Consider the following 25964-nt stretch of genomic DNA (forward strand, 5'->3'; position numbering starts at 1 on the left):
TGGACCTTTTCTTCACAGAAAGATCCAGAATAGTGTTTGACCAAATATCTGGGCGCCATGGTCCAGCCAAGTTGAGTCATAAAATTAACCATCAGAGTATCTCTTTTTATAATCATTTATCTTACAATAAAAATAGCTAAGACTATAGCCTGTATGAAGCCTGGATTTATGTTTTGATAATTAGTTCTTTTATAATAGAAGGTCTGTTATATAAAACCACAATTAAGTGTGCATCTGTCTGAGAAGGTAGTCATGGTAAAATATAACCATGACTTTTGTTACTAAATATAAAAGTACAGCATCTAGGGCCAGGTGCGGTGGCTCACGCCTGTAATCCCAACACTTTAGGAGGCCGAGGTGGGAGGATCACCTGAGGTCAGGAGTTCAAGACCAGCCTGGCCAACATGGTGAAACCCCGCCTCTACTAAAAATACAAAATTTAGCTGAGCGTGGTAGCGGGCACCTATAATCTCAGCCACTTGGGAGGCTGAGGCAGGAGAATTGCTTGAACACAGGAGGCAGAAGTTGCAGTGAGCCGAGATCACACCATTGCACTCCAACCTAAGCAACAAGAGCGAAACTCCATCTCAAAAAAAAAAAAAAGTACAGCATCTTAACTGATGATTTTCTGTACCTAAGAAAAAGATCAGTAGGGGGGGAGAAATGAGAATGCAACTCTGATTTTTAAGGTTAGCACTGTTGCAAGTTTCAGAATGCAACTTAAAAGGTATGATATGCTTGTGTTCTTTAAAGCATTCACCTATTTTTAAAATTTCACTTTTTATAGGTTAAATTTTTAAATTGGCATTTTAATTTCAAATGTTATTTCTTCAAATGATTTTACAAGATTGTTGAAACAAATATCTATATAAATAAGATGTCTAAGCATGAAACGTGGGTTCAATACAATATTTGTAACAAAATTTTACTAGAATTTTTCTTAAGCCAATGTGTTGTCTGTGGAAACAGGATTTTATTGAACTAATATTTTAGCTTTGGTTTTGTTTTGTTAAGACAGGGTCTCGCTCTGTTGCCCAGGCTGAAGTGCAATGGTGCAAACGTAGCTCACTTCAGCAAGCCATTTGCCCACCAAGTAGCTGGGACTGAAGGCACACACCACCACACCCAGTTAATTTTTGTATTTTTTGTAGAAATGTGGTTTTGTCATGTTGCCCAGGCTGGTCGTGACCACCTGGGCTCAAGTGATCCTCCTGCCTTGGCCTCCCAAAGTACTGGGATTATAAGCATGAGCCACTGCAGTCAGCTGTATTTTGGTTTTAAGCTTTTATGAATCTAGTTTTTTAAAAAAAAACAGTGGTTTTCTTTTCTGGTTAGCCATTTATAATAAGTAGAAATTATTGATTTAAAGACTTTTAGAGATTTTAAGATAGTTTATGAGTCCTACAGATAATTCCTTTCTTGTGTGAAATTCACTGTTGTCTTTTGTTCTGTTTTTCCCTCTTCAGGTTTGGATGTGTGGAGGAGAAATGTTTGATGTTCCATGTTCTAGAGTTGGTCATATCTACAGGAAGTACGTTCCATACAAAGTTCCATCTGGGACCAGCCTGGCAAGAGTGAGTAACTCAGCATCAGAACAGACTGGGGTTGATATGGCTTTCTGTAACCAGAGCAACCAACCTTGCCCATGGCACAGTCTGAGAAAAGCTCTCCAGTGTATAGAGAGTTCCTGTGCTTCTCAGAGTCTTATTTCCATTGCTTAAAGAAGTATTAACTATAATACTATTTCTTGTTACAAATTGTTTCAAAGCATTTTCACATACATTATATTTAATCTTCACCATTACCTTCTGAGGTCTGTGCTCTTATCTTTATTTTGTAGATGGGAAAATGAAGTCTGAACTAGCTGGTTGTTCACGCTCACATGAATGCCAAATAGCAGAGTAGGTCCACGGACCTGGGGCAGCCAGTTCTCTCCACCCACATGGAGTGTAGCAGGATCCGTAATAAGTCAGATGGAAAAAGGGGTAAATGGGAGATGGGAAAAGGTGGATGTCCAAACTCTGCCTTCTTCTTTTTTATAACTAGGGCCAGCTCTAAGATTTTTTCCAATATTGTTTTGAATAAAACCTTTCTTGTAAACCAGATGCAAAGACGCTCTTCTCTTCTGCCGTTTGAAACATTTTTATGCATGTTTAGGAGAATGGACTCACAATACCATCTCCAAACAATCCTGACAATTTCTCTGCTTTCCATATTACTTTCTTCAGGGCTAGGTCAGTTTTTGTCACCACAATATGTACCTGCTACTGCTCAGAATCCAAATCTAGAAAAAGAGAATTTTATCACACTGCTACCCTAGAAATCAAATCCTGAATTATTCATTTTGGCTCTTTTACTAATAAGGCTGCGAGATATAACTATTTGGATGTTTTATATAAGGCTCACATAACAAGCTTTTGTAAAAATAAATAAACGAATTCACCAGGAATCATTAGCGTATCAGGAACACAAGGGTAGAGCTTTGGTCTGTGTTAGTTACCGCTGTACTCCCAGAACCTAAAACGGGGCTTAGGGAACACTCAGATATTTGTTGAAAGAATTAATTAATCAGGAAAGCTAAGAGAGGAAAATGCTGGAGATTTAAGTTGTTACTAAAACTTAAATACTTTTTAATGAGTATAACAAAATTTTCTTTTCCAGTGAATATTTGTGGGGCGGGGGGAGTTGTTCTTCCTTATTCCCTTTCTGAGAGTATTCATCAACTGGCCATTTTTCTTTAGCCACATCCATATTCTCTAACAGCAATTAGAGCTCCTAGCAATAACATTACGTTACACACACCTTGAATGGAAACACAGGCTGAGTGTCCCTCATCCAAACTGCTTAGGACCAAGAGTATTTCCGATTTTCAGATTTTTTTCCCAGATTTTCAGATTTTTTCCAGATTTTGGGATATTCACATACACATAATGAGATATCTTGGGGATAAGACCCAAGTCTAAACACAAAATTCATGTATGTTTCATATACACCTTATATACATGGCCGGAAGGTAATTTTATACAATATTTTTAATAATTTTGTGCATGAAACCAAATTTGTGTTAGTACTTATGTGTGGGATTTTCTACTTGTGGCATCACGTTAGCACTCAAAGAGTTTTGGATTTTGAAGCATTTTGGATTTTGTATTTTCAGATTACGGATGCCCAACCTGTAGTAATATTCCTGCTTTCCCTAACTAAATTAAAATTTTAATTAGACACTAATAACATATTCCTCTAAGTAGCTGTCAAAATACACTATTTGAAGGGAAAAAGCAGTCACAAAATCATAAAGTAATTAAAGAGCTGAATTTGGGTAAGGAAATATGGTTTGATTTAGTCATAAGACTTAAGACATATGAATCAGAAAACAATAGTTCACAGGAAAGTAAATGATTGAACAATTTAGAGCACGTGTCACCAGTCAGCCGGGTAGATATAATAAATCATAGCAGTTTAAAATATCCTAAAAATAATAATGTTCTCTTATGTATCCACTTTTATTCACTCATATGCTCCCCCGCTTGTGCTCTGAAAAGAACCATCCTTCCAAGACAATGGGTGTGTGTGCTTGCTTCGTAGTCTAGAGTGTAAAAGCTTGCGGGGGAATGTGGTGGTGATCCAAAAGGACCTATTTTCAAAAAAATAAAACTGTTCATATATTTTCAAGAAAGAAATTAAGTACTTTTTCAAGGATTGTCAAATACAGAGAAACTGGGGTTGGCACATAAAACTTCCAGGAAAAAGTGAATATTTATTCCACTGAAAAAAGTCCATAATTCTGAATTTTAATCTTTTCCACTCAAATTTTACTTCAGGGCTCAGGGCTCATTTTTATTTTTTTTTTCTAAACTGCTAGAGCAATCAGAAAGTCATAAAGATTGAAGCTTGACTGTCACTCGGAGGAACATTTTATGGTTTTTTTAAGTTAAAAAAGGTACATTAAAATGAAAAACAATTCTGATATTTTGTGGGAGCACCTCAACTACCTTGCTACACACTACGTTATTACTATGTCATCAAAAATGAAGAGAGACTTTATGTATACTTCAAATGCAGGGCCACGTCTACTCAACTGGTATTTTAATCTTGCAGCCTCATCAGGAAATGGAGATGGAGGTGGAGACTGGACTCCAAAGGCTTATTTTCTTACTCTACAAAGCTCAGTTAATTCTTCAAAATGTGCACTTCTCACACTGATGATTCCAAAAGACTTCCAAAATATCTAAACACACACATAGACACACAAATATCTGAACAGCCTTAAACAGCCTGCTGCTCGGTGTATACTATAGAAATACATTTGTAAAATTAGTTCTTCAGTACCTTCTATTTACCTGGCATTAGAATCTGGTTGCAAGAGACAGGATATCCATATATGAAACCATTAGAGGACAGTACAAAATAAGTAACTGCTTAAATGTATCGTAAGGATACGTATAGGTAGAGGGAAGAGGAGGAAGTAGCACCATAGCTGTGACCTTCTTCAGTCCTCTCCAATTAAAGGACTTGAAAGAGGACCTTCAAGAATATGTCCACTGGATTAACAAGTTTCATATAACAGTGGTTTCCAAACTCAGGATGAATGATGAGAGCCAATTCCTGACTAACATTTCACCCAGCCTCAGTGAACTAAGAAAAATAGTAATCCCAAAGATAAACCTGTTCAACTTAATAACATCTTTTTATGCAGAAACTATAAGCTTTTTTTCATTGAAAAAAAAATAGAAGGAAAGATAGTAAATTTTTGTTAGTGCCCTTATTTGGCAAAAACAAAAATCAGCATCACTTTGTCATTTCCCACAAAATGTAAAAACCTAGGACACCATAACTTACACTTCAGCTTCATCTGGGAATCAGTGTATTCACTTGACGTTAATAAGCCTAGACAGTTTTACTGAGTCAGCTCGGGGCCTAATGTCAGTACACTGGGGCACGGTTGTGGTGTCTTGCCACCATGAACAAGCAGCAAGTCCCTGAGGGAAGGGATGCTCATGTCTAGAGTTGCAGGGAGACTAGAAAGACAGCAGGGCTGTGGCGACAATCATCCCTTCTTTCAGATGGCGCTGGCCATCCTTCATCACAGAAGCGTGAGCAGCTCCTCAGCAAGGATCCACTGAGTGTCGCTTTGCACAGCCCGAGGAGGCTGACTGGCAAATAGGTGGAAGAATCTCAAAGAAGAGATTCTTGTCTTCATTCCAACAGGTTTTTATGTAAGCCAAGCACTCTGCTGAAAGAGCAGCTATTACTGACACCTATGGGGACAGTCCACAAACTCCTCTGTGAATGTCAGTGTGTTTGGGAACAATCAAAGCCACTGGATCTGTGACAGGTGGCTGTAATGGCAGGGACATGTCAGAAGTGGAGAGCAGTCACCCCATGGCTAAATATACCAGCTGATTGTCACACAGCAGTGGTCTTCATGGGAACAACTTGGCCCGTGAAAGTTTCCTCGGAGGGTAGCCACGCCGGAGCGCTGCCCTGCAGACTGTGAGTGGGGCAGTCCTGGAAGCACACACAGCCACCCTCGCCAATACAAGACAAGGTTAGAACCAACCCTTACCCCAAGTCTGTAAGAAACATCAGAGAATGCAAATCTGTATACTGCTGTATTTCACCTCTGACATAGTATCAGTAATTTTTCATTCTAAAATTTCACCCTAACATCAAAATTAAAAGAACTAGAGAAGCAAGAGCAAACAAACTCAAAAGCTAGCAGAAGACAAGAAATAACTAAAATCAGAGCAGAACTGAAGGAGATACAGACACAAAAAAAACCTTCAAAAAATCAATGAATTCAGGAGCTGGTTTTTTTGAAAAGATCAACAAAATAGGTAGACTGCTAACTGACTAATAAACAAGAAAAGAGAGAAGAATCAAATAGATGCAATCAAAAATGATAAAGGGGATATCACCACTGATCCCACAGAAATACAAACTACCATCAGATAATACTATTCTTTAACTTAATTACTACCCAAATAAACTAGAAAATCTGGAAGAAATGGATAAATTCCTGGACACATATACCCTCCCCAGTCTAAGCCAGGAAGAAGTCAAATCCCTGAATAGACCAATAACAAGGTCTGAAATTGAGGAAGTAATTAATAGCCTACCAACCAAAAAAAGTCCAGGACCAGATGGATTCACAGCCAAATTCTACCAGAGGTACAAAGAGGAGCTAGTACCATTCCTTCTGAAACTATTCCAAACAATAAATAGAGAGGGAATCCTCCCTAACTCATTGTATGAGGCCAGCATCATCCTGATACCAAAACCTGGCAGAGACACAACAAAAAAAGAAAATTTTAGGCCAATATCCCTAATGAACATCGATGTGAAAATCCTCAATAAAATACTGGCAAACCAAATCCAGCAGCACATCAAAAAGCTTATCCACCACGATCAAGTTGGCTTCATACCTAGGATACAAGCCTGTTCAACATACACAAATCAATAAACATAATCCATCACATAAGCAGAACCAATGACAAAAACCACACGATTATCTCAATAGATGCAGAAAAGGCCTTCGACAAAATTTAACACCTTCATTCTGAAAACTCTCAATAAACTAGGTATCGACGGAACATATCTCAAAATAATGAGAGCTATTTATGACAAAACCACAGCAATATCATACTGAATGGGCAAAAACTGGAAGCATTCCCTTTGAAAACCAGTAAAGACAAGGATACCCTTTCTCACCACTCCAACATAGTATTGGAAGTTCTGGCCAGGGCAATCAGGCAAGAGAAAGAAATAAAGAGTATTCAAATAGGAAAAGAGGAAGTCAAATTATCTCTGTTTGCAGATGACATGATTGTGTATTTAGAAAACCCCACCGTCTCAGCCCAAAATCTCCTTAAGCTGATAAGAAACTTTAGCAAAATCTCAGGATACAAAATCAATGTGCAAAAATCACAAGCATTCCTATACACCAATAATAGAGAGCCAAATTATGAATGAACGCCCATTCACAATTGCTACTAACAGAATAAAATACCTAGGAATACAACTTACAAGGGATGTGAAGGACCTCTTCAAGGAGAACTATAAGAACCATTCAAGAACATGGGAGACTTTAAATTTTTTTCTAGTTTCAGGATAGGAGCTAAAACTGAAGTCAAATCCCATAAAAGCCAAATGGTACAGGCTGCTTCCCAGGTCCTGAAAGTGTTAACTTAGAGTAAAAGGGATAGAGGTTAAATGTTAAAGGAGTAGAGCTGGGTCTATGAACCAAGGTCTGTCTGGTCGAGGTTCGTGCTCCTCACCATAATGTTTCTTCTGGAGTGCTTGAGATAAACTGGAGCAGCCTGGGCATCTCTGGTAGGGCACCAGTTTAGCAAAGCACCAAGTAGAAATGGGCAGGCAGAGAGTTACGGAGGGTGTGCGTGGGATCTGTGGAGTTAGCCTTGGAAGACCCTAGATGCAGATCACAGTGTTGACCTTTACTCTTTGATTATAGGGCCTTGAACAGGAAGTGTCAGGATAAAAATAGAAGAGGTAAAATAGAAAGGTCAACCAATAAATAATTATTAAAATGGAGAAAGTCTAAAGAAATTAACATTTCGAATGCAAGGAGCATTTGTAAAAAAAATCATAAAGATTTTTATTGATTTGCTACACTGTGCACGGAGGTGGGGCGCACATGTGACTATGAGCTTTCCATCTCAGCATCCCAGAGAAAATAGTATCAGTACAAAAACAGGGAAGGGAGGAAGAGGAAAGGGAAAGAGACTGAGGTTGGTTTTAGATAAGGTTAAGTGACAGCCTGGGACAGCCAGATCTGGGGAGACACCACAGATTTTCCATCCAGAATTCTGAGAGCACACAAAAACTTTTGACAGATTTTCTTTGGCAAATAAATGTTTACTTCTGAAAAAAGAAATGCTTACTGTGCCAGTCACTGTGCTAGGTCCTGGAAGTTTAAGTGACGAACAAGTCAAACACAAATCTCAACTCCTCTTAATAAATGGCCTTGACAGTAACGTAGAGTCCACACCATGCGGCAGTAACCCATGTATTCCAATGCCAGAATATCGTGAGGATGAGAAAAGGGTTAAATGAAAATAATAAAGCTCATTATGGAATGAAATCTGTATCTTATATAGTTCACTATTTGGAAGCTGTTTTTTAATAGACTGTCATATTATAATTGAGGTTATGATTTAACAAAAGAGAAATATATGCCCTAGATAGCATATAGCATTATTTTATATATGTAGCAATATATATTTGATATTAATAAATTATGTTTAATGACCCGATAGGCTAATCTACATACAAGTTACAAATGTTTTTGACTTTATGCATTTACCTAGGATTTCTTAGCAGAGTGTAATGACCTTTGACGATTTCCTATGGTTATTATACTTCACAGGCACAAAGTTCTAAGTCTGAGCTCTGAGGGAGAATTGTGGTTGTGCCTCTGTCAGCTGTGAAACGACTTCTTCATATACTTCCCAAGATGCCTTTCTTCCTCCCTGTGCCATCTCCCTGGTGACATCCAGCTCTGCTGATTCCATAGATCCTCTCAGACTCTTGAAAATGATGGAGGTTGGGAGAGGCATAGAGAAAGGGAGGAGGAGGAGGTGGAGGACGAGGGCTTCAATTTAAAAGCCAGACCACCCCAAGTCGATTAATAAATGCTTCTAAGGAAGGGGAACATCACACTCCAGGGACTGTTGTGGGGTGGGGGAGTGGGGAGGGACAGCATTAGGAGATATACCTAATGTAAGTGACGAGTTAATGGGTGCAGCACACCAACATGGCACATGTATACATATGTAACAAACCTGCACATTGTGCACCTGTACCCTAAAACTTAAAGTACAATAATAATAAAATAAAATAAATAAAAAAAATAGCTCCCAATGATGTGCTAGGAAAAAAAAAAAAAAGTACTATTGAGGAGGGGTACTTTTAGTAAACATGTATTATTATTAGAATCTGTTGGAATAAAGATTCACCTTTGTAATTTAAAAAAAATGAAAAAAATAAATAAATAAATAAATAAATAAATAAATAAATGCTTCTTCATTGTTGACCATGGTGTCAGCTTTCCCATCTGAAATAGCTGAAATAAAAGAGCACAGTGTCGGGCAAACGCAGCTCACCCTTGTTTGTGTCAGAAAAATATATCAGCCGAGGAAAAGCATTAACAAAACCAAAATGACTAGTTTGATATCTGAAAATAAAATCACCAACAAGGTTATAAAGTATGGTGATGAATGGGAAATCTATACTCCCTCAAATTGACCTTTCTCTCCCGATGACTGTAAATCACTGTATTCTCTTAAAGCTGCCCAGCATACAAGAGCTTGTGGCACGATAACCTTGGACACTCACAGCAGCACCACTCCTCTCTCCTGCTCTTAAAAGTGCAGGGTTCAGATGCTCTATTTGAAACCATCATTGAGTTCAGGGGCATGGTGGCCTATCATGGGTTTTCTCCCAAAAAGCAGGAAATGATAGATCTTCCTTCAAGACTCAGCCCTCATAAATGGCTAGGACTGTGCAGAGGCAATTCTTCTGAAAACAATAACTTTCTCTAATTCTTCCTTACAATATAACCTAAAGGGCAATAAGGCTGTCTAATACTTTTCCTCAAAACTAAAGATGATTCACACACTGCAATTATATGTTTGCTTCTCTCCTGACTTGGCCACAGTTTAAAATATAATACCTCAGACAGGCATAGTGGCTCATGCCTGTAATCCCAGTGCCTCAGGAGGCTGATGCAGGAGGATCACTTGAGGTCAGGAACTTGAGAACAGGCTGGGCAACATAGCAAGGCCCCAGCTTTAAAAAAGTTTTTTTTTTTTTTTAAGTTAGCTGGGTGTGGTGGCATGTGCCTATAGTCCCAACTACCCGAGAGGCTGAGAAGGGAGGATTGCTTGAGCCCGGGAAGTCAAGGCTGCAGTGAGGCATGATCAAGCCACTGCCCTCCAGCCTGGGTGACAATGTGAGACCCTGTATCAAAAATAAAACAAAACACAAAATATAATACCCTCTACTTAGAAGGAGCTTTTTATTTTAAAAATTAAGGCAACTTCCATAAATAATGTCTCATTATTCTCCGTGATTGATATCCTCTCTAAAAGTCAATCATAAATTAATGTGACAATAATGATTCAATAAATCATTAAATACCATGAGTTCATCGCATGCTATAAAGATGTCATCTCTAACCTCAAAGAAGTCTCAGGCTAGATAAATCCTATTAATAAATATTTATCAAGTGCCTACTATGTGCCAGGCAGAAATGCACACAGCGTGCTACATATCCTAAGCAAATGGCATTGGGCCTTGCCAGTTAGATCAAGCTGCCCCTTTGTGATATGTCAGCTCATCTTGGGGCATCCCCTGCACTGGGGATGAGTTTCTGGTAGACAACACTGGTAGAGCACTCACTCACCCTTCAATCCTCCTTTTTAAACACTGGGCATTTCCTGCTTGTGTTAACCATGAGAAAAATAAGGCCAGGGGAAACCATTCTGTCAGCCAAGGACCCACAGAGAAGAAATGAGAAAATATGAAACACAAATTTATTCACCACTCAACTCTCATCTACTACCTTAATTCCTAACCCAGTGGCATCAGAATTTTTAAACTGTCTATCTATTTTGTTAGTTCAACAAATAACAATAGAATCCCACCTTGCTTTTAAAAATTTTAAACAATATGGAGGTAAAGCATAGATTTTTTTCATATCAAACATAGACACTAAAAAAGAAAGTAAAATAGCAAATTGCTGGCAGGTACAGTCTCTTGCCATTTGCGAGTATCATGAAAAAAATATGTGAGGTAAAGACAACATTATTTTCAGACTTGGTAATTTCCCACAAAACCTCGCAAAACTTTTTTTTTTTTTGAGATGGAGTCTCACTTTACCTAGAAGGTAAAGTTGGCCATTGATATATGAAATAATGTTTAAAAAACAGTATGGACTGGTTGCAGTAAACACATATGAACTCAAAACTAACTCCACTTCCCAACTAGGAATCATTTATTCATAGAATACAGAAAGTAATTTTTTTTTTAATGGAGTCCCACCCTGTCACCCAGGCTGGAGTGAAGTGGCGTGATCTCGGCTCACTGCAACCTCTGCCTCCCGGGTTCAAGTGATTCTCCTGCCTCAGCCTCCCAAGTAGCTGGGACTACAGGTGCACGCCACCACGCCCAGCTAATTTTTGTAATTTTAGTGGAGACGGGGTTTCACCATGTTGGCCAGGATGGTCTCAATCTCTTGACCTCATGATCTACCTGCCTCAGCCTCCCAAAGTGCTGGGATTACAGGCGTGAGCCACCACCACACCTGGCCAACATTTTTTTATTATTATTATTTTTTAGAGACGGGGTCTCACTGTATTGCCCAGGCTGAAGTGCAGTGGTGCAATCTGTGCTCACTGCAACCTGGAACTCCCGAGCTCAAGCCATCCTCCATCTCAGCCTCCCAGGTAGCTGGGACTACAGGCACATGCCACCATGCCTGGCTAATTTTTGTATTTTTGGTAGAGACGGGGTCTCACTATGTTGCCAAGGCTGGTCCCAAACTCCAGGAGGCCTCAAGCAATCCTCCAGCCTCAACCTCCCAAAGTTCTGGGATTATAGGCATGAGCCACCATGTACAGCCTCAAAACTATTTTTTAAGTTTAGTTTCTTCCAACTTATTTACTCTAAATATTTTTTCCTCAAAAGCTCTCACAGATGTTATATTCTTCCCAACATTAAGTAATTTTGCTTAATTTAAATTTTTCAAATATTCCATGGTGCTTTCCCAAGTTTCAGCTCTGCTATGACTTGTGATTCAATTATCTGATGCTTTCCATTGTGCAAAAGAGAGCTTGTAATTGAGTCAGGTAGTCCCCAAGCTATGGGGACTATATTAAGCATTTCTTGAGCTATCACATGAGGACCAAGATTTTACGTTAGCTTTTGTTTATGCCTATTGGGATATTTTATAATGTAAATAGAATATCTGAATAGTGATCCCAGATAATTACATAATAACAAGCTATCATGATTAATCATTACTTTCACTTTGTCATTCTTAATGAAATTAAAATGGGATTTATCTTCCACTTCCTATGGGATCTTTTCCAGTTTGTTTTGGTTATTCTTTCTCTTACCTAGAGACCTTGGCATTTCAGGCGGTTATTGAGCATTTATATAACTTTCTTTTTTCAAAGCACTTGAGAAACAAACTACATGGTGAGACCAGTTTGTGGACTAGAGAGAATTTTAATTGCATTTTTATCATTATCCCCATTAGAACTGACCATTTCCCTGTATTCACAATTCCACTAGAGCCTCATAAAGGAGAATGCTGGCTCAGACAAAGTAGGTCCCTGCTGCTACAAAATTAAGCTGCTGAAATTTAAGCAAACTCAAATATTTTAGCATGCCATAATCTCAATAATCAAAAATGCAACTCTTGCAAAGAGGAGCAGGACTGGCCATTTAATAACTGTCTTCCAGGACCCCAGTCCCACGTCTAAGCCATGGGAACACCTGGATGGTAGGGACTCATTTCATGGAATTAGCTTCTTCCCATGAGATGTGTGAATGCACAGTACCACTGTGCTTGGGGCCTCTGCAATTTCATTCCCATTCCAATCCTCCATGTTTCCAATGGTTTATTAGTTCATGGCAAGAATTCCATTTCCAATTGCAATTCCAGCCCAAGTGTATCTCCATTTTAGTGCCAGTTGAGATACAGAAAGTAGTTCTAGTTGCTATTTTGTAAACTGAGAAATGGTCAAAAACAAAATGGCAGCTTTGTGGTGTGTGGATGCTTCTGGATGCTCTAATTCTGAAAACAGTTTATAGAAATAAAATTTTGCAGATTACTTACAATTTGGACAGATATAATTTGCAATCTAAGACCCCTGTAAAGGGCATTTAGAAACATAGGGATTTTATTTTCTGCCTGTTTGAAAGTCTGGGAAATAAAACAAGATCTATTAATAATAATTGGAATAAATGCTATAGCACCTTTTAGTTCAACCACAGTTTGTTTGAATGCTTGCTGTGAATGTTCTTGTGAGAGAACCAAACTCTTGATAATCTCTTTGGGTGATGATTAGAAAATGCTGGTTGTGATTTATTAAAAAAAATCAAATGGAAAAAAAAATCAAGTGGATTAATGATAATCATCTAGAAATAAGGTTGTACTTCATTTTATACCTAAGTTGTGATGACATGAGGCACCATTGGCTTGATTACCAGGAAGAACACCATTCAGATTGTCCCCCAACCATCTGTAGACATCCCCAAAAGCCTCCATCGCATATGCTTGTGCACCCACTTGTCAGAAGCATACCCATGCTGCACTGCCCCGGATTTGCTTCTTTTGTTTCTGCTTTCACTTGCCTCTGTCTCCTGCCCATGAAGCTGTAGGTGAAGGCACACCTCCACCACCACTCACAAAAGCATCAACCACTAGCTCACAATGCTGAGTCTGGAGGAACCAAGACTTCAGTCATTGAAGTGCCAGAACTTCTCTGGGTCCTGGGTAGACTCAGTCAAGATGGCTGTCTCCTACCTATGGGCCATGCATACACAAATGACCTGTGTTTCTGTGGTCTCTCTTCAACAGTTCCAGCTTCTGATTATCTCCACTTTTCCAGGGTTTCAAAAAATCAATCACGTAAAATTATTCCGGCATACTCTGACCCTCAAACCCAGCCAAAACAAACAAGTACAATCTTAAGGGATACATAAAAATTAGCAACCATACTTTCACTTTAGTCCTATTATCTTTTTTTTTTTTTTTTTACTTCCAAGGGTAGGGCATAACAGGCATTACAGCTTTCTCCTTGTTCTCTTGGATGACTTGCTTTGGGAGAAGCCAGCACCAAGTCATGGGGATACTCAAGTAGCCCTGTAGAACGGCCCATGTGGCAGAAAGAAAGCCGAGTCCTCCTACTCAGCACTCATAGCAAGCACCAATTTGACAGACACTGAGTGAGCCACCTTGGAAAAAGATCTTCCAGCCCCGTCAAAGGCTTGAGATCACTGCTACCTCAGCCAAAATCTGACTGGAATTCGTGAGAAATCTGATCCGAATTGTACAGCCTATTTTATTCCCAAGTTTCTGACCCACAGAAATTGTGAAGGATAAAAAATGTTTTTTATTGTTTTAAGCCACTCAGGTGTGAGATAGGGTGTTATTTATCAATAGGTAATGAATACAGTTGTTTCTGCTTAATAGTCTTTCATCGGCAACATTCAGACTAATTTTATCTTCAGGGACGTGATTACCTCAGGTGGCACATTTGAAGCTCAAAAATTAGGCAAGCGTGTACACCAAAGGACACTGTTGACAGAATGAAAATCCAGCTCACAGAATGAGAGAAAAAAATGCAAATCATACATCTGATAAGTGCTTAATATCCAGAATATAGAAAGAACTCCTACAACTTAGCAACAACAAACACACAACCTGATTGATATATGCAAGAATCTATTTCTGGAAGAGAAGAGAGAGCCCAGAAATGGATTCTTGCAAATGGTCAGTTGATTTACATAAAGGTATAAAGGTATACATTGGAGAAAACATTATTTTTTCAACAATTGATGCTAGAACAATTAGATGTTCATATCCAGAGAAGTAAATAAACAAACATCAATCTGTATCTTGCACCATATACAAAAATTAATACAAAATCAATCATAGACTTTAAATGTAAAGGATATAATTATAACATTTCTAGAATACAAAAACAAAGAAGAAAAATTTTTTGAGATTAGGCAAAAATTTCTTAGGTATGACACCATAGAAAAAAATTGACAAATTGAACTTCATTGAAATTAAAACCACCTATTCTTCAAAGGCACTCTTAAGAGAATAAAAAGACAAGGACTGAAAAGAGACAGTTGCAAATCACATTTCTGGCCAAAGGTTTGTATCCATAATACATAAAGAATTCTCAAATTTTAATAATAAGTAAAACAGCTGAGTTTTTAAAATGGGTAAATGATTTGAAAGACATTTTACCGAAGAAGACAGATACCCAAGTGGCAAATAAGGACATGAAAAAATGATTAATATCATTAGTCATTAGGAAAATATAAATTAAAACCACAATGAGATGCTACTGCATGCTTTTATAATGGCCAAAATTATAAAGACTGACCACATCAAGTGTTGGAGTAGCTGGAAATCTCATACAATGCTAATGGGAATGTAAAATGGTACAACCACTTTGGAAAACAATTCAGATTTTTTTTAAAAGTTAGACACATACCTAGAGTACAAACTAGCCATTCCACTTCAAGATTTTTATCCAGGAGAAATGAAGGCAAATGTCCATAAAAGACTTGTACAAGACTGTTCATACAGCTTTATTTGTAACAGCCCCAAACTTGAAACAACCCAAGTGTTCATCAACAGGTAAATAGATAAACAAATTTTAGTTTTTTCATGTGATAGAATACAATAAGAATGGGCTGGGCTCGGTGGCTCATGCCTATAATCCCAGCACTTTGGGAGGCTGAGACAGGAGGATCACCTGAGGTCAGGAATTCAAGACCAGCCTGACCAACACGGTGAAACCTTGTCTCTACTAAAAAAATACTAAATTAGCCAGGCATGGTGGCATGTGCCCGTAATCCCAGCTACTTGGGAGGTTGAAGCAGGAGAATCACTTGATCCCAGGAGGAGGTGGAGGTTGCAGTGAGCCAAGATCACGCCATTGCACTCCAGCCTGGGCAAAAAGAGCAAAATTCCATCTCAAAAAAAAAAAAAGAATACTATAAGAATGAATACATGCAGCTGCAGCTACATGGATAAAGATCAAAATACTTATACTAAGTGAAAGAAGCCAGACAAAAAGAGCACATACTGTATGATTCTATTTATATAAAATTCTAAAAAATACAAATTAAACTATAGTGAAAAAAAGTACATTGGTGGTTGTCTGGGGACATAGAAATGCCACAGAAAGGAGATTGGGAAACAGATTTCAAAGAGGCATAAAGAAACCTTTGCAGGTGATGGACATGTTCCTTATCTCGATAGTGTTGATGAGTCCACTAATAAAGTATATACATATGTCAACATATACCAAACTATTCACTTTAAATATGAGCAGTTTCTTGTATATCAACTATTCCTCAATAAAGCTGATTTTAAAATTAGGCTTACCAGCATTTTTTAAGACACATTGTTAGCTCATTTGGGGTTTTTGTTTGTTTGTTTGTCTTATATCTAAAGGCTACATTAAATACCATCATAAACACCACCATAGATATCCAAAATATTTGGGCAAAAATACAATAGAGATATAAAATCAAAAAGAAAGCTAACTCTTGTTCATGACAGCCCAAAGAAGATAACCACCTACAAACAGCTCACACAGCCTTAGGGAAGAAGGAAAAGGAAATTGCCTGTCAGAGAAGCTCCCTTTGTAGGACTAGATTAGCCTCCTCTCCTTCTGCTGAAAGTTTCTCACTGACTTCAAAGAAGTGCTCAGATCAGAGAAAAGCAGAGCTAGGCTGAATAATTGTAGTGAGGTTGGGGCTGTCTTAAAGAGAATCTCTTTTGAGCTGTACCCATGATGACATTATCATATTATCAATGATAAAAGGGCTGTGGGGTGGGACTACTGAGCCACAACAGCACTCTTAAGCATCAAAGAGGAGACAAGAAATACCTTCAAATAAAAGCAGAAATTTAAAATCATGGGATAGGGATACACCTCCTTGCTGTAGGAGTGACTGTGACTAATTAGAAACTGTTTCTGTGTGGGACTGGCTTTACTAGTTATCACTAGCTTCAGGGGGAAAAAGCGTGTGTGTGTGTGTGTGTGTGTCTGTGTGAAGAAAGAGGATTCACTGTAACACAATCCACCATAATACAATAGCTTAATATTAACACAAGCACAATTTGTGAAGTGGGATCCTGCCAGGACACATGTAATAATCACACCTTGCACAAAGAAATAGAAACACTCTACTGAGGTAAGATGGCCCAAATTATACAAATACAGTTGACTCCCAAATAATACACTGAGAAACTGAACAGGGATTGAATAGTCTAGCAGTAAGATCTAAACTGTTGCTGGTAAAAATAATAATAATTCGTGGATAGATTTAAGCAGTTTCACAAGCCAGCAGGAAAAACTGAGCTATCTGTTTTCCTCATGCTGTACACCAACAGTGATCAGTCAAGCTGGAAATATGTTCTTATGAACTGAGCTAGAAATGTCATTTAATGTTTCTGGTAAAATATCAATTCAAAGACCTGATGAGTATTAGAATTAAGGAAAGATTTAGTGTTGGATAGCACAAAGAAAACAAGACTAGAATTCTAAAGACCTCTAATGAAAGGCTGAATGTGTTGATAAATATTTGAGCAACACAGAAAAGAGAGATTAATACCAGTTTGGGTTGAATAGAGGAACATATGTGATACACAAAGAACCACAGACAGGTGACATAAAAATAGAGAATACTGTTAACGTCTTGTACATAGAAGATGCTCCAAACAACAGTTTCTATTTTATTCATCATTCAAGAAGATGAAGGTCTGCAGATTTTTAAAATAGAAGAATCCTTCAATGGCTTTCTACAGCAAAAAGTAAATATATTCCTCAGCTCCAGTAGCCATCTTTATCAGTCTCTTACATGTCTCCCATGCTGGGTACATCCCTAGCATATGAAAACCTCTTGGATCCAACCTGAATGGGTTTAGGTCCTCTCAGTTTCCCTTGTCCACACTAAACTTGGGGCCTAGATGAAAGCCAACTCAGATGTACAGAAACAGAAAGGCTTCACCTACTTATTTTCACACTGAGGTTAACATTAAGCCCTAAACAGTTCATTCTGGCCATGCTGAGCCTCACCTCTAGCTACCAGTTAGTCCTGCTGTTTCCTCAAATTCTGTGACTGCTTCCCTGTTTGCTTCACAGATAGAGGGCCAGCAGGATCCCACCTCTTAGAAAACAAAAAGCAGTGGGACTGTGTGTTTATATTGTATCAGCTGTGTGTTATGGCAGGCTTCTCTGCAGAGAACTGCTTGAAACTCCTCTGGAATAATTTCCACAAAAGCGAAACATTCTTTATGTATTGACAATAACAAGACATGCCAGATTCTGATAGATGGTCACTCAATGAATTAAAAAACATTCATAGAGCACATGTTATACGCAAATTATATACATCAGGAGTAGGATTGCCATTATTTAGCAAGTAAAAATACAGCATGCCTCACTAATTTGAATTTCAGATAAATGACAAATAATTTAGTACAAGTATGTCCCATATAACATTAATAATACAAGTATTAATTATATTTACAAATTGATATGGTTTGGCTGTGTCCCCACAAAAATCTCATCTTGATTTGTAGCTCCCATAATTCCCATGTGTTGTGGGAGGGACCCAGCAGGAGATAATTGAATCATGGAAGAGGTTTCCCCCATACTGTTCCCCTGATAGTGATTAAGTCTCACGAGATCTGATGGTTTTATAAGGGGAAACCCCTTTCACTTGGCGCTCTGATTGTCTCTTGCCGCTGCCATGTAAAACGTGCCTTTCACCTTCCACCATGATTGTGAGGCCTCCCCAGCCACATGGAACTATGAGTCCGTTAACCTCTTTTACTTTACAAGTTACCCAGTCTTGAGTATGTCTTTATCGGCAGTGTGAAATGGACTAATACACAAGTTATTTGTTGTTATCTGAAATTCAATTTTAACAATGTGCCACATATTTTATCTGGCAAGTCTAACTGAAAGGAAAAAGAAAAGCGTTTCAAAGAGTGGGTGGGATCAGACAAATGGGAGAGGACATTGAGTCAGGAGAACCTGTACAGACAGACAAGTGCAGAGAGTAGTTGCATTTTTTCAGAGATGATGAACAGAGCAGTTTACATAAGCAGAGGCTGCATGTAGGGGAATAAAATTCAAGATAACCATTAGGGACCTATTTTGGAATGTCTGAAACAGTGGGCAACCTATATCTAACAAAAAATTGGAGGTGGGGTGTTATCCAAGGGCCAGTTGTTTCTTTTTGGAGAATTATCCTATTCGGCAATCCATTTTGGTTATGGAAAAGCAGCCAACATGGTTTGCTCAGGATAAGCAAGGACAAACAATGAGAAAGATGAGTTGCCAGGCATGAGAAGGGAGAAGAAATTTTAACATTCTGGTACAGCCCCACAAAAGAGACGTAAGAGAGAGATTTTTGAGTTGGGCAGAACCATGGCAGGAAGCTAAAAGACAGAAGGAGGAAATTTTAGCCAGGGAGAAATTCCCTTTATCAGCCAATGGAAAAGAATCCAAGGGGTCAAATACTTCATCTTAAATCATCATCTGCGCTGTTTTGTTATCTAAGTCTCTGCTACTGCCCGAAAATCTTCAGTAAAAGTTATGCCCAGTTGATGTACCGAGAGACATTTGAGAGATGAGGGAAAATACCTGTGCACCCCATTCAAGTCTCTGCAGGACAGAAGGTAGACAGCAAGCTGGGGGCAAGATGCCAGGAGGAGAGAAGGATCACAAACAGAAAATTGAAGTGAAGGATGAATGTGTGAACACCCCTGGGAATCCACAGAAATCTTCAGGAGGACAGGGACATGCAGTTTGAGGTTATTTTTATTTAAACCTCAAAAAACAAGAACCCCAGCTAACACCTGGCTCTGTATATAAGGCAACCTCTAGAGATGCAACGTCTGATAGTTCAAGAGTAAGTGATTACATGTATAGATCTCCTGGCATTCATGCTCGACTCTTTCTTTCCCCTTCATACCTTTTTTTTTTTTTTTTTTTAGACATCTTAGCAGGTCCACCAATGTCCATTCAATCTCAGAGAAAGACAGGACTACTCAGATTAATTTATTTTCTCTTTCACCATCTCTGGCACGAGCTGTTATTGGGATGTTTCCATTTCATGATTCTGCACATGTTTACACAGCCGTAAGTGTTTCAGTGAGAAATATTGCTTTGCTCCTACTCGACTATCTCTGTGTATGTGAATGTGTGGTATGCGTGCTCCTATATAAATACCCCAATGAACTCCAATGAGTATATGATTGTACTATTTCCTGGAGTGGGTCAACTTATTCCACAATCTATAAAAGAGCAATGAAACTCTCTTTTTGCAACTGTTTGCAATATTTCTCAGCTGTGGTACCAATGTTTTCCCCAAAACTAAGTACTGACTTATGATTCCAGTGACAAACTAACACAATGTTTTATTATTTCCAGAATAGTGACCTCAGAAAGATTTCATTTGGCCAGCCACCTGGTTAGTTGAGGAGTGAGGGCTATTCCTTGAATATAATAACTGACACTTTAGAAAGTTTCTCTCCTGATAGTAAATTCCAGAGAACAGAGCATCTATAATCCAAAATGTCTAATGAGCCAATGGGGACATTAGAGAATGGTCAGGATGTTTTATTTATGTTTAAATGTTTATGTAACACTTATAGCTAGAGGGAAACTTGTTATTGCCATCTTTGCAATTATTATGTTGTTTCTGTTTTACCATCTCTTGTGAAACTACAGAAAAGGAATCGATGATTTGACATGATCCTTGGAATATATCCATGATCCAACTGCTTGCTTTGGAGTGGTTTTTTTGAGGGGGGGCTTTTTTGGGGGTTTTTTTGTTTGTTTTTGTTTGTTTGTTTGTTTTGCTGTTGTTGTTGTTTTGTTTTTCTTTGAGATGGAGTTTTGCTTTTGTTGCCCGGGTTGGAGTGCAGTGGTATGATCTCAGCTCACTGCAACCTCCGCCTCCTGGGTTCAAGTGATTATCCTGCCTCAGCCTCCCAAGTAGCTGGGATTACAGGCATCTGCCACCAGCCCAGCTAATTTTTTTTTTTTTTTTTTTTTTACATAAAAATAGAGACGGGGTTTCACCATGTTGGCCAGGCCTGGTCTCGAACCCCTGATCTTAGGTGATCCACCCACCTCAGCCTCCCAAAGTTCTGGGATTACAGCATGAGCCACTGCGCCTGGCCGCTTTGGAGTGTTTGAGAAATCAACACACCTAGTGTCTTTCAACTTGAAAAGGACACATTGATGCAGAGCTACCTGGTTAGTTCACTAGTTAACTATACTAAAGCCTACTTGACCCTTGGTGACAGCTTTCCAACACGCTGACTCCTGCCTCTTTTACTTACTGATACTGCCTATTCTGGTTAGCATTTATCATGATCCTCTGAGCCATTTCCCGTTGACTGCATCAGAATTAGTTCCTCTATGAGTTTTGCAATAATTGCCATATCTATTTCAAAAACCCAAAGCAACAAAACTTTGCCATTTAGCAACAGCACTTGTTTTTAATTGTTCCCATTTCAATGCTTTTTATCAATAGGTACATATGCACACTATGAATTTGTTCACATTCATTTCATCATATGGTCTTTCATTAATTCAATGATTAGCATGCCCAGATGAGCACACACATGTTTCTGGAAACACACAAGATTCTTGGTCTTTTAAGGCAAAAATAGATCTATCCCTAACTTCATGGCACTTACAGTCTGAAAGTGCTTACTTATCCAAGACAAAACAGAGTCCTGAAGGACAGATCATTTTGCAAGCTACCAGAATTTTAAAGGCATATTTTTTCTTAAGAAAGTCACTTTCTCATTATTCCTGGGTCATTTGCTTCTGCTTTTTGCTATTCCCCAACTGTATTCATTTCACTTATCACAGAGGTGTAAATTGATGAAAATTAAGTATTTCCACTTTATTTAATATTGTAGTTTAGGGGGAAAGATAGTAACTACAGCCTAAAATCAATTCTGAATATAAAGTTTTAATATTATCAACTAATTTTTTTTTCATTCTAATCCTCATTAAAAAATTTGGCCTGGCTGGGTGTGCTGGCTTACACCTGTAATCCCAGCACTTTGGGAGGCCAAGGCGGGTGGATCATGAGGTCAGGAAATCGAGACCATCCTGGCTAACACAGAGAAACCCCATCTCTACTAAAAACACAAAAAATTAGCCAGGCATGGTAGCACACGCCTGTAGTCCCAGCTACTTGGGAGGCTAAGGCAGGAGAATCGCTTGAAGCCGGGAAGCAGAGGTTGCAGTCAGCCAAGATCACACCACTGCACTCCAGCCTGGGCAACAGAGTGAGATTCTGTCTCAAAAAAAAAAAAAAAAAAAAAAAAAAAAAGAAAACGAAGAAAAGAAATTGTGGCCTGAGGACAAGTAAAACAGAATGCCATTTCATACAGAATGTCAAAATGAAATGAAAATAGAAAGATGATATTACGGACTCACGCTGAGGTTTTATGTATGGAGTACACAGTGCCATCCCAGAGCAGGACTCTCAAGACATCATCTGTTTCCTTTCTGGTCCCCAAATGAATCAGGCAATTCTGAATTGGTGGCAAGGGCTAGAATATTACAAAACCATGTTGACTCTGATCATCTATCTGTGAAGGTAAACTGGAGTCCAAGGAGTAGAAAGCGTTATGGGCCAGGCAATGCTGACGGGATGGTAGGGTGCACAGCAACGGCAAGTAATAATCTCTCAGGCAACAATTCTCACACTCTCAAGGTCATTTCCCTAGCTTCCTATCTATGCACCCAGGCACCTTAGAAAGAAAGGAACACAGAGGGAACTGAGAAATCCGAGCTTTCTTCGTGGCTCTGTCTCTTTTCTGCATCTTGCTGGGTTAACAGAGCCCTTCTTGGTGCCCACCATCCACCAAAAGCACCCAAGGAGTGCACAGAGAATGAAGAGCAGGGACAAGGTCAGACAGGAGAGGCCAGCTGGGAGACACTGAACACACGGAGTGGGTGGAGCGGAGTAAGAAAATGTATGGTCTCATTAGGAATGAGGTACCAATGATGGTGTCTCCAAATCCAGCAGACCTCTGGGCAAAGTTCCAGGCCTGAATTAGGATTTTGTAGTCATTTTCAAGAGAAAGCACTTTTCCTAAATATCACTAGCTTTTACTTTAGTCACCTATGTCTGGTTCTCATTAAAGTTCCTGGCCATTGCAGTCATTTTATCTTCTAAGTGCAAGTGAGAAACAGGAGTGGGTCAATGCTCGCACCAACTGGGCACTTGAAAGAAGAATTTGAACAGGAGACAAGAAGTAGAGACTATGGCACACCAGCCTGTGAAAATGTACTGCAGCACATTTAAGCTGGAGGCATCAAAACTGGTATCTTCTACACAAATGCAGTTGTTCTCTCTACTGTTTAGCACCATAGAGCTTGAAGGCACATCAGAGAGCATCTCATCTCAGCTAATGCCTTACCTAAAGGCCACAGGAACAGTTCCATTAATGTGTGGCCAGCTCAACACCCAGGCTCTCCAATTTCCAATCCTGCACTCTTTTTACTGCTAATAATAGCTCTACTATTTGTGGTACCTATTATGTGCCAGAGACTTACTCTAAATGCTTTACAGGTGTTGCCTTACTTAATCCTACAGCCACCCCCATGATGCAGGTATGTATTACTGTTGCCATTTTCAGGTGAGGAATCTGATAGCCAGCATGGATGAGTAATTTGCTCAGTTCCAAAACTACAAAAGGGCTGAGCTTCCTACACTGAATCCACACACTTTCCTACACCTAAGATCCATGCTTATTCCCCACCACCAACCTTCTGCTTCCTTCACCCCAGGGACACATCTGTGGAAAAGACTGGCTACTTGGTGCTTCCTTTAGCCCCACTTCGTCATGCAGTAAATTACTAAATTCTGACTGATATCTGTGTTGCACACATAGAACATCAGAACACACACTTTTAAATGTACTAATGCGCGGTGATCTCTCTAAAGTTGGGGGAAAAGAATAATAGCTTGTTTGTCCTCATTCTTTCCAAGATTCTTGTTTCTGGAAATGCTTTAAGCAATTTGATGCCTGAGAGGAATTTCATTCTCTCCAGTTTCAACACCTTTAGTTTTATGTAAAAAATAAAAAATGTATAATCGTGAAATAACAGAGGGAATGAGAAAGCTGATGTAATAGTGAGCTGAATCTTTACTGGCCCTGATAAATTAACTACCAAACTGGCAATTGAACCCCATGCCAGAAGTAGAAATGTGTGCGAAGCCACAGGCTAATTATATCATACCCCTTGCTGTTACGAAAACTCTCGTTGTTCATAAACCACCAACCAGGGCTGCCTGAGGTTGTCCGCTATCTTTTCCTTTTCTTTTTTCAATTTCTGGTGCAACAAAAACCATCTTTTGAATGAAAAAACCAATAAATGCCTTTTTTTTTTTTTTCCTGCTGCACAGAACCTGAAGCGGGTAGCTGAGACCTGGATGGATGAATTTGCTGAGTACATTTACCAGCGGCGGCCGGAGTACAGGCATCTCTCCACGGGGGACATCTCTGCCCAGAAGGAGCTGCGCAAGCAGCTCAAGTGCAAGGACTTCAAATGGTTCATGGCTGCTGTGGCCTGGGACGTGCCTAAATACTACCCTCCAGTGGAGCCCCCGCCTGCTGCCTGGGGGGAGGTGAGAAAAGGTTGCCTGAAACCTGCGCCTACCTGTGAGACCCTGTGCCTCCCCCATAGCCTCAGGTGGTAGGAGGGTCTGCTGAAACCTTCACTTTTACCCTGCAGCCAAGTAGCATTCATTTAAATCATCTCAAATACATGAATGTTCAACCTCTTTTTAGCAATTACTAGATTTAGCCTTCAGAGTTGATAGCCTAACCCAGAATTAGTGACCACTGTTGATTCCCCAGATGATTTTTTTTTTTTTTTTTTTTTTTTGAGACGGAGTCTCGCTCTGTCTTCCAGGCTGGAGTGCAATGACGTGATCTCAGCTGACTGCAACCTCCACTTCCCAGGTTCAATTGATCCTCCTACCCCAGCTTCCTGAGTAGCTGGAATTATAGGTGCACACCACGACGCTCAGCTAATTTTTGTATTTTTAGTAGAGACGGGGTTTTGCCATTTTGGCCAGGCTAGTCTCAAACTCCCGACCTCAGGTGATCCTCCTGCCTTGGCCTCCCAAAGTGTTGGGATTACAGGCATGAGCCACTATGCCTGGCCATAAATTTTTAAAATACACCTAGAAAATATTTTTATTTGAAATTAGGGAAATCACCATCAGCGTTTGTAGAGAATTGATATATCTATCATACAAGTGCGTAAATATGGGCACCTGATATACGTGATAAAAACCCTCTGTCCTGGTGCACAGCCTTGCTGCTATTGGTTTATACAATTACAAGGCAATGAGGGGCTTGGCTATTTTCCCCTCCAGGCTGTGCTGTGCAGAATCATAAAGAAATGCATTTCCATAATGTACAGAACTGTGACACAGGCAGCCACATTGATTCTTTAAATAAGCACCAACCTTTCCACCTCTGAACACTTCTATTCAGTGGAAATAGAATGGAAAGAGCTGAATAGCCCCAGGTCCCAAATTTAAAATATCTTTCTTTTGGCATAGAAAAGACTATTGCACTGGGTTCGGTTCCATTCAATACTGTTACTATAGCCTTTCTCCGTAGAATAGAGTGTGCTAAAGCAGGACTAAAATTGGATAGGGTGGATTTATCCTAGCAATTCAACCTGCTCTTAACAGAGGATATCAGGGGAAATGCATCAAGGCTGGATGTTCACACCATCCCACTTCTCCAGCCTTTCAGAAATCAAGAGTCAATTGTCTCGCATTGTGGAGGAGTATCATCAGTGTCCTTGGTTTTATAGTCTCTGAAAGAAGATGCCATTGCCTAGATAGTGTCTGTGACTGCAGAGCTCTGAGAAAAGGCTACCCCAGGGCATGGTAGGAGAGGCCAGAGGACTCAGGCAGTGTTCCTGGGCGAGCCGTTCCAGATCCCTGTAGAAGACGTGTTCAGCAAGTCACAGGTGCACTGCTTGTTGTGTTCAGGTCACTCTTCATACCTGGGACACCCAGGATGAAGGAAAGAGTCAATCCTGCCACTACACTCTCCATCTCCTCATGGTTTTTGCATGTGTATGTCATCCTGACATTGTCTGCTTAATTCAAGTTAGTAA

The 25964-nt window shown here is 39.4% G+C and overlaps 1 protein-coding gene across 2 annotated transcripts in view; it reads left to right on the forward strand.

Annotated features, from left to right (window-relative positions):
* GALNTL6 (polypeptide N-acetylgalactosaminyltransferase like 6) overlaps positions 1-25964 on the forward strand; it is a 1250255-nt gene that overhangs the window by 1140248 nt on the left and 84043 nt on the right. For both annotated transcript variants that reach the window (XM_003257974.4, XM_012507976.2), the window contains 2 exons: positions 1467-1574; positions 24229-24450. In XM_003257974.4, the coding sequence (XP_003258022.2) occupies positions 1467-1574; positions 24229-24450 (330 nt within the window). The remainder of the gene's footprint in view (positions 1-1466; positions 1575-24228; positions 24451-25964) is intronic.

Source organism: Nomascus leucogenys, chromosome 7b (genome assembly GCF_006542625.1).
Source record: "Nomascus leucogenys isolate Asia chromosome 7b, Asia_NLE_v1, whole genome shotgun sequence".
NCBI classification, from domain to species: Eukaryota; Metazoa; Chordata; class Mammalia; order Primates; family Hylobatidae; genus Nomascus; species Nomascus leucogenys.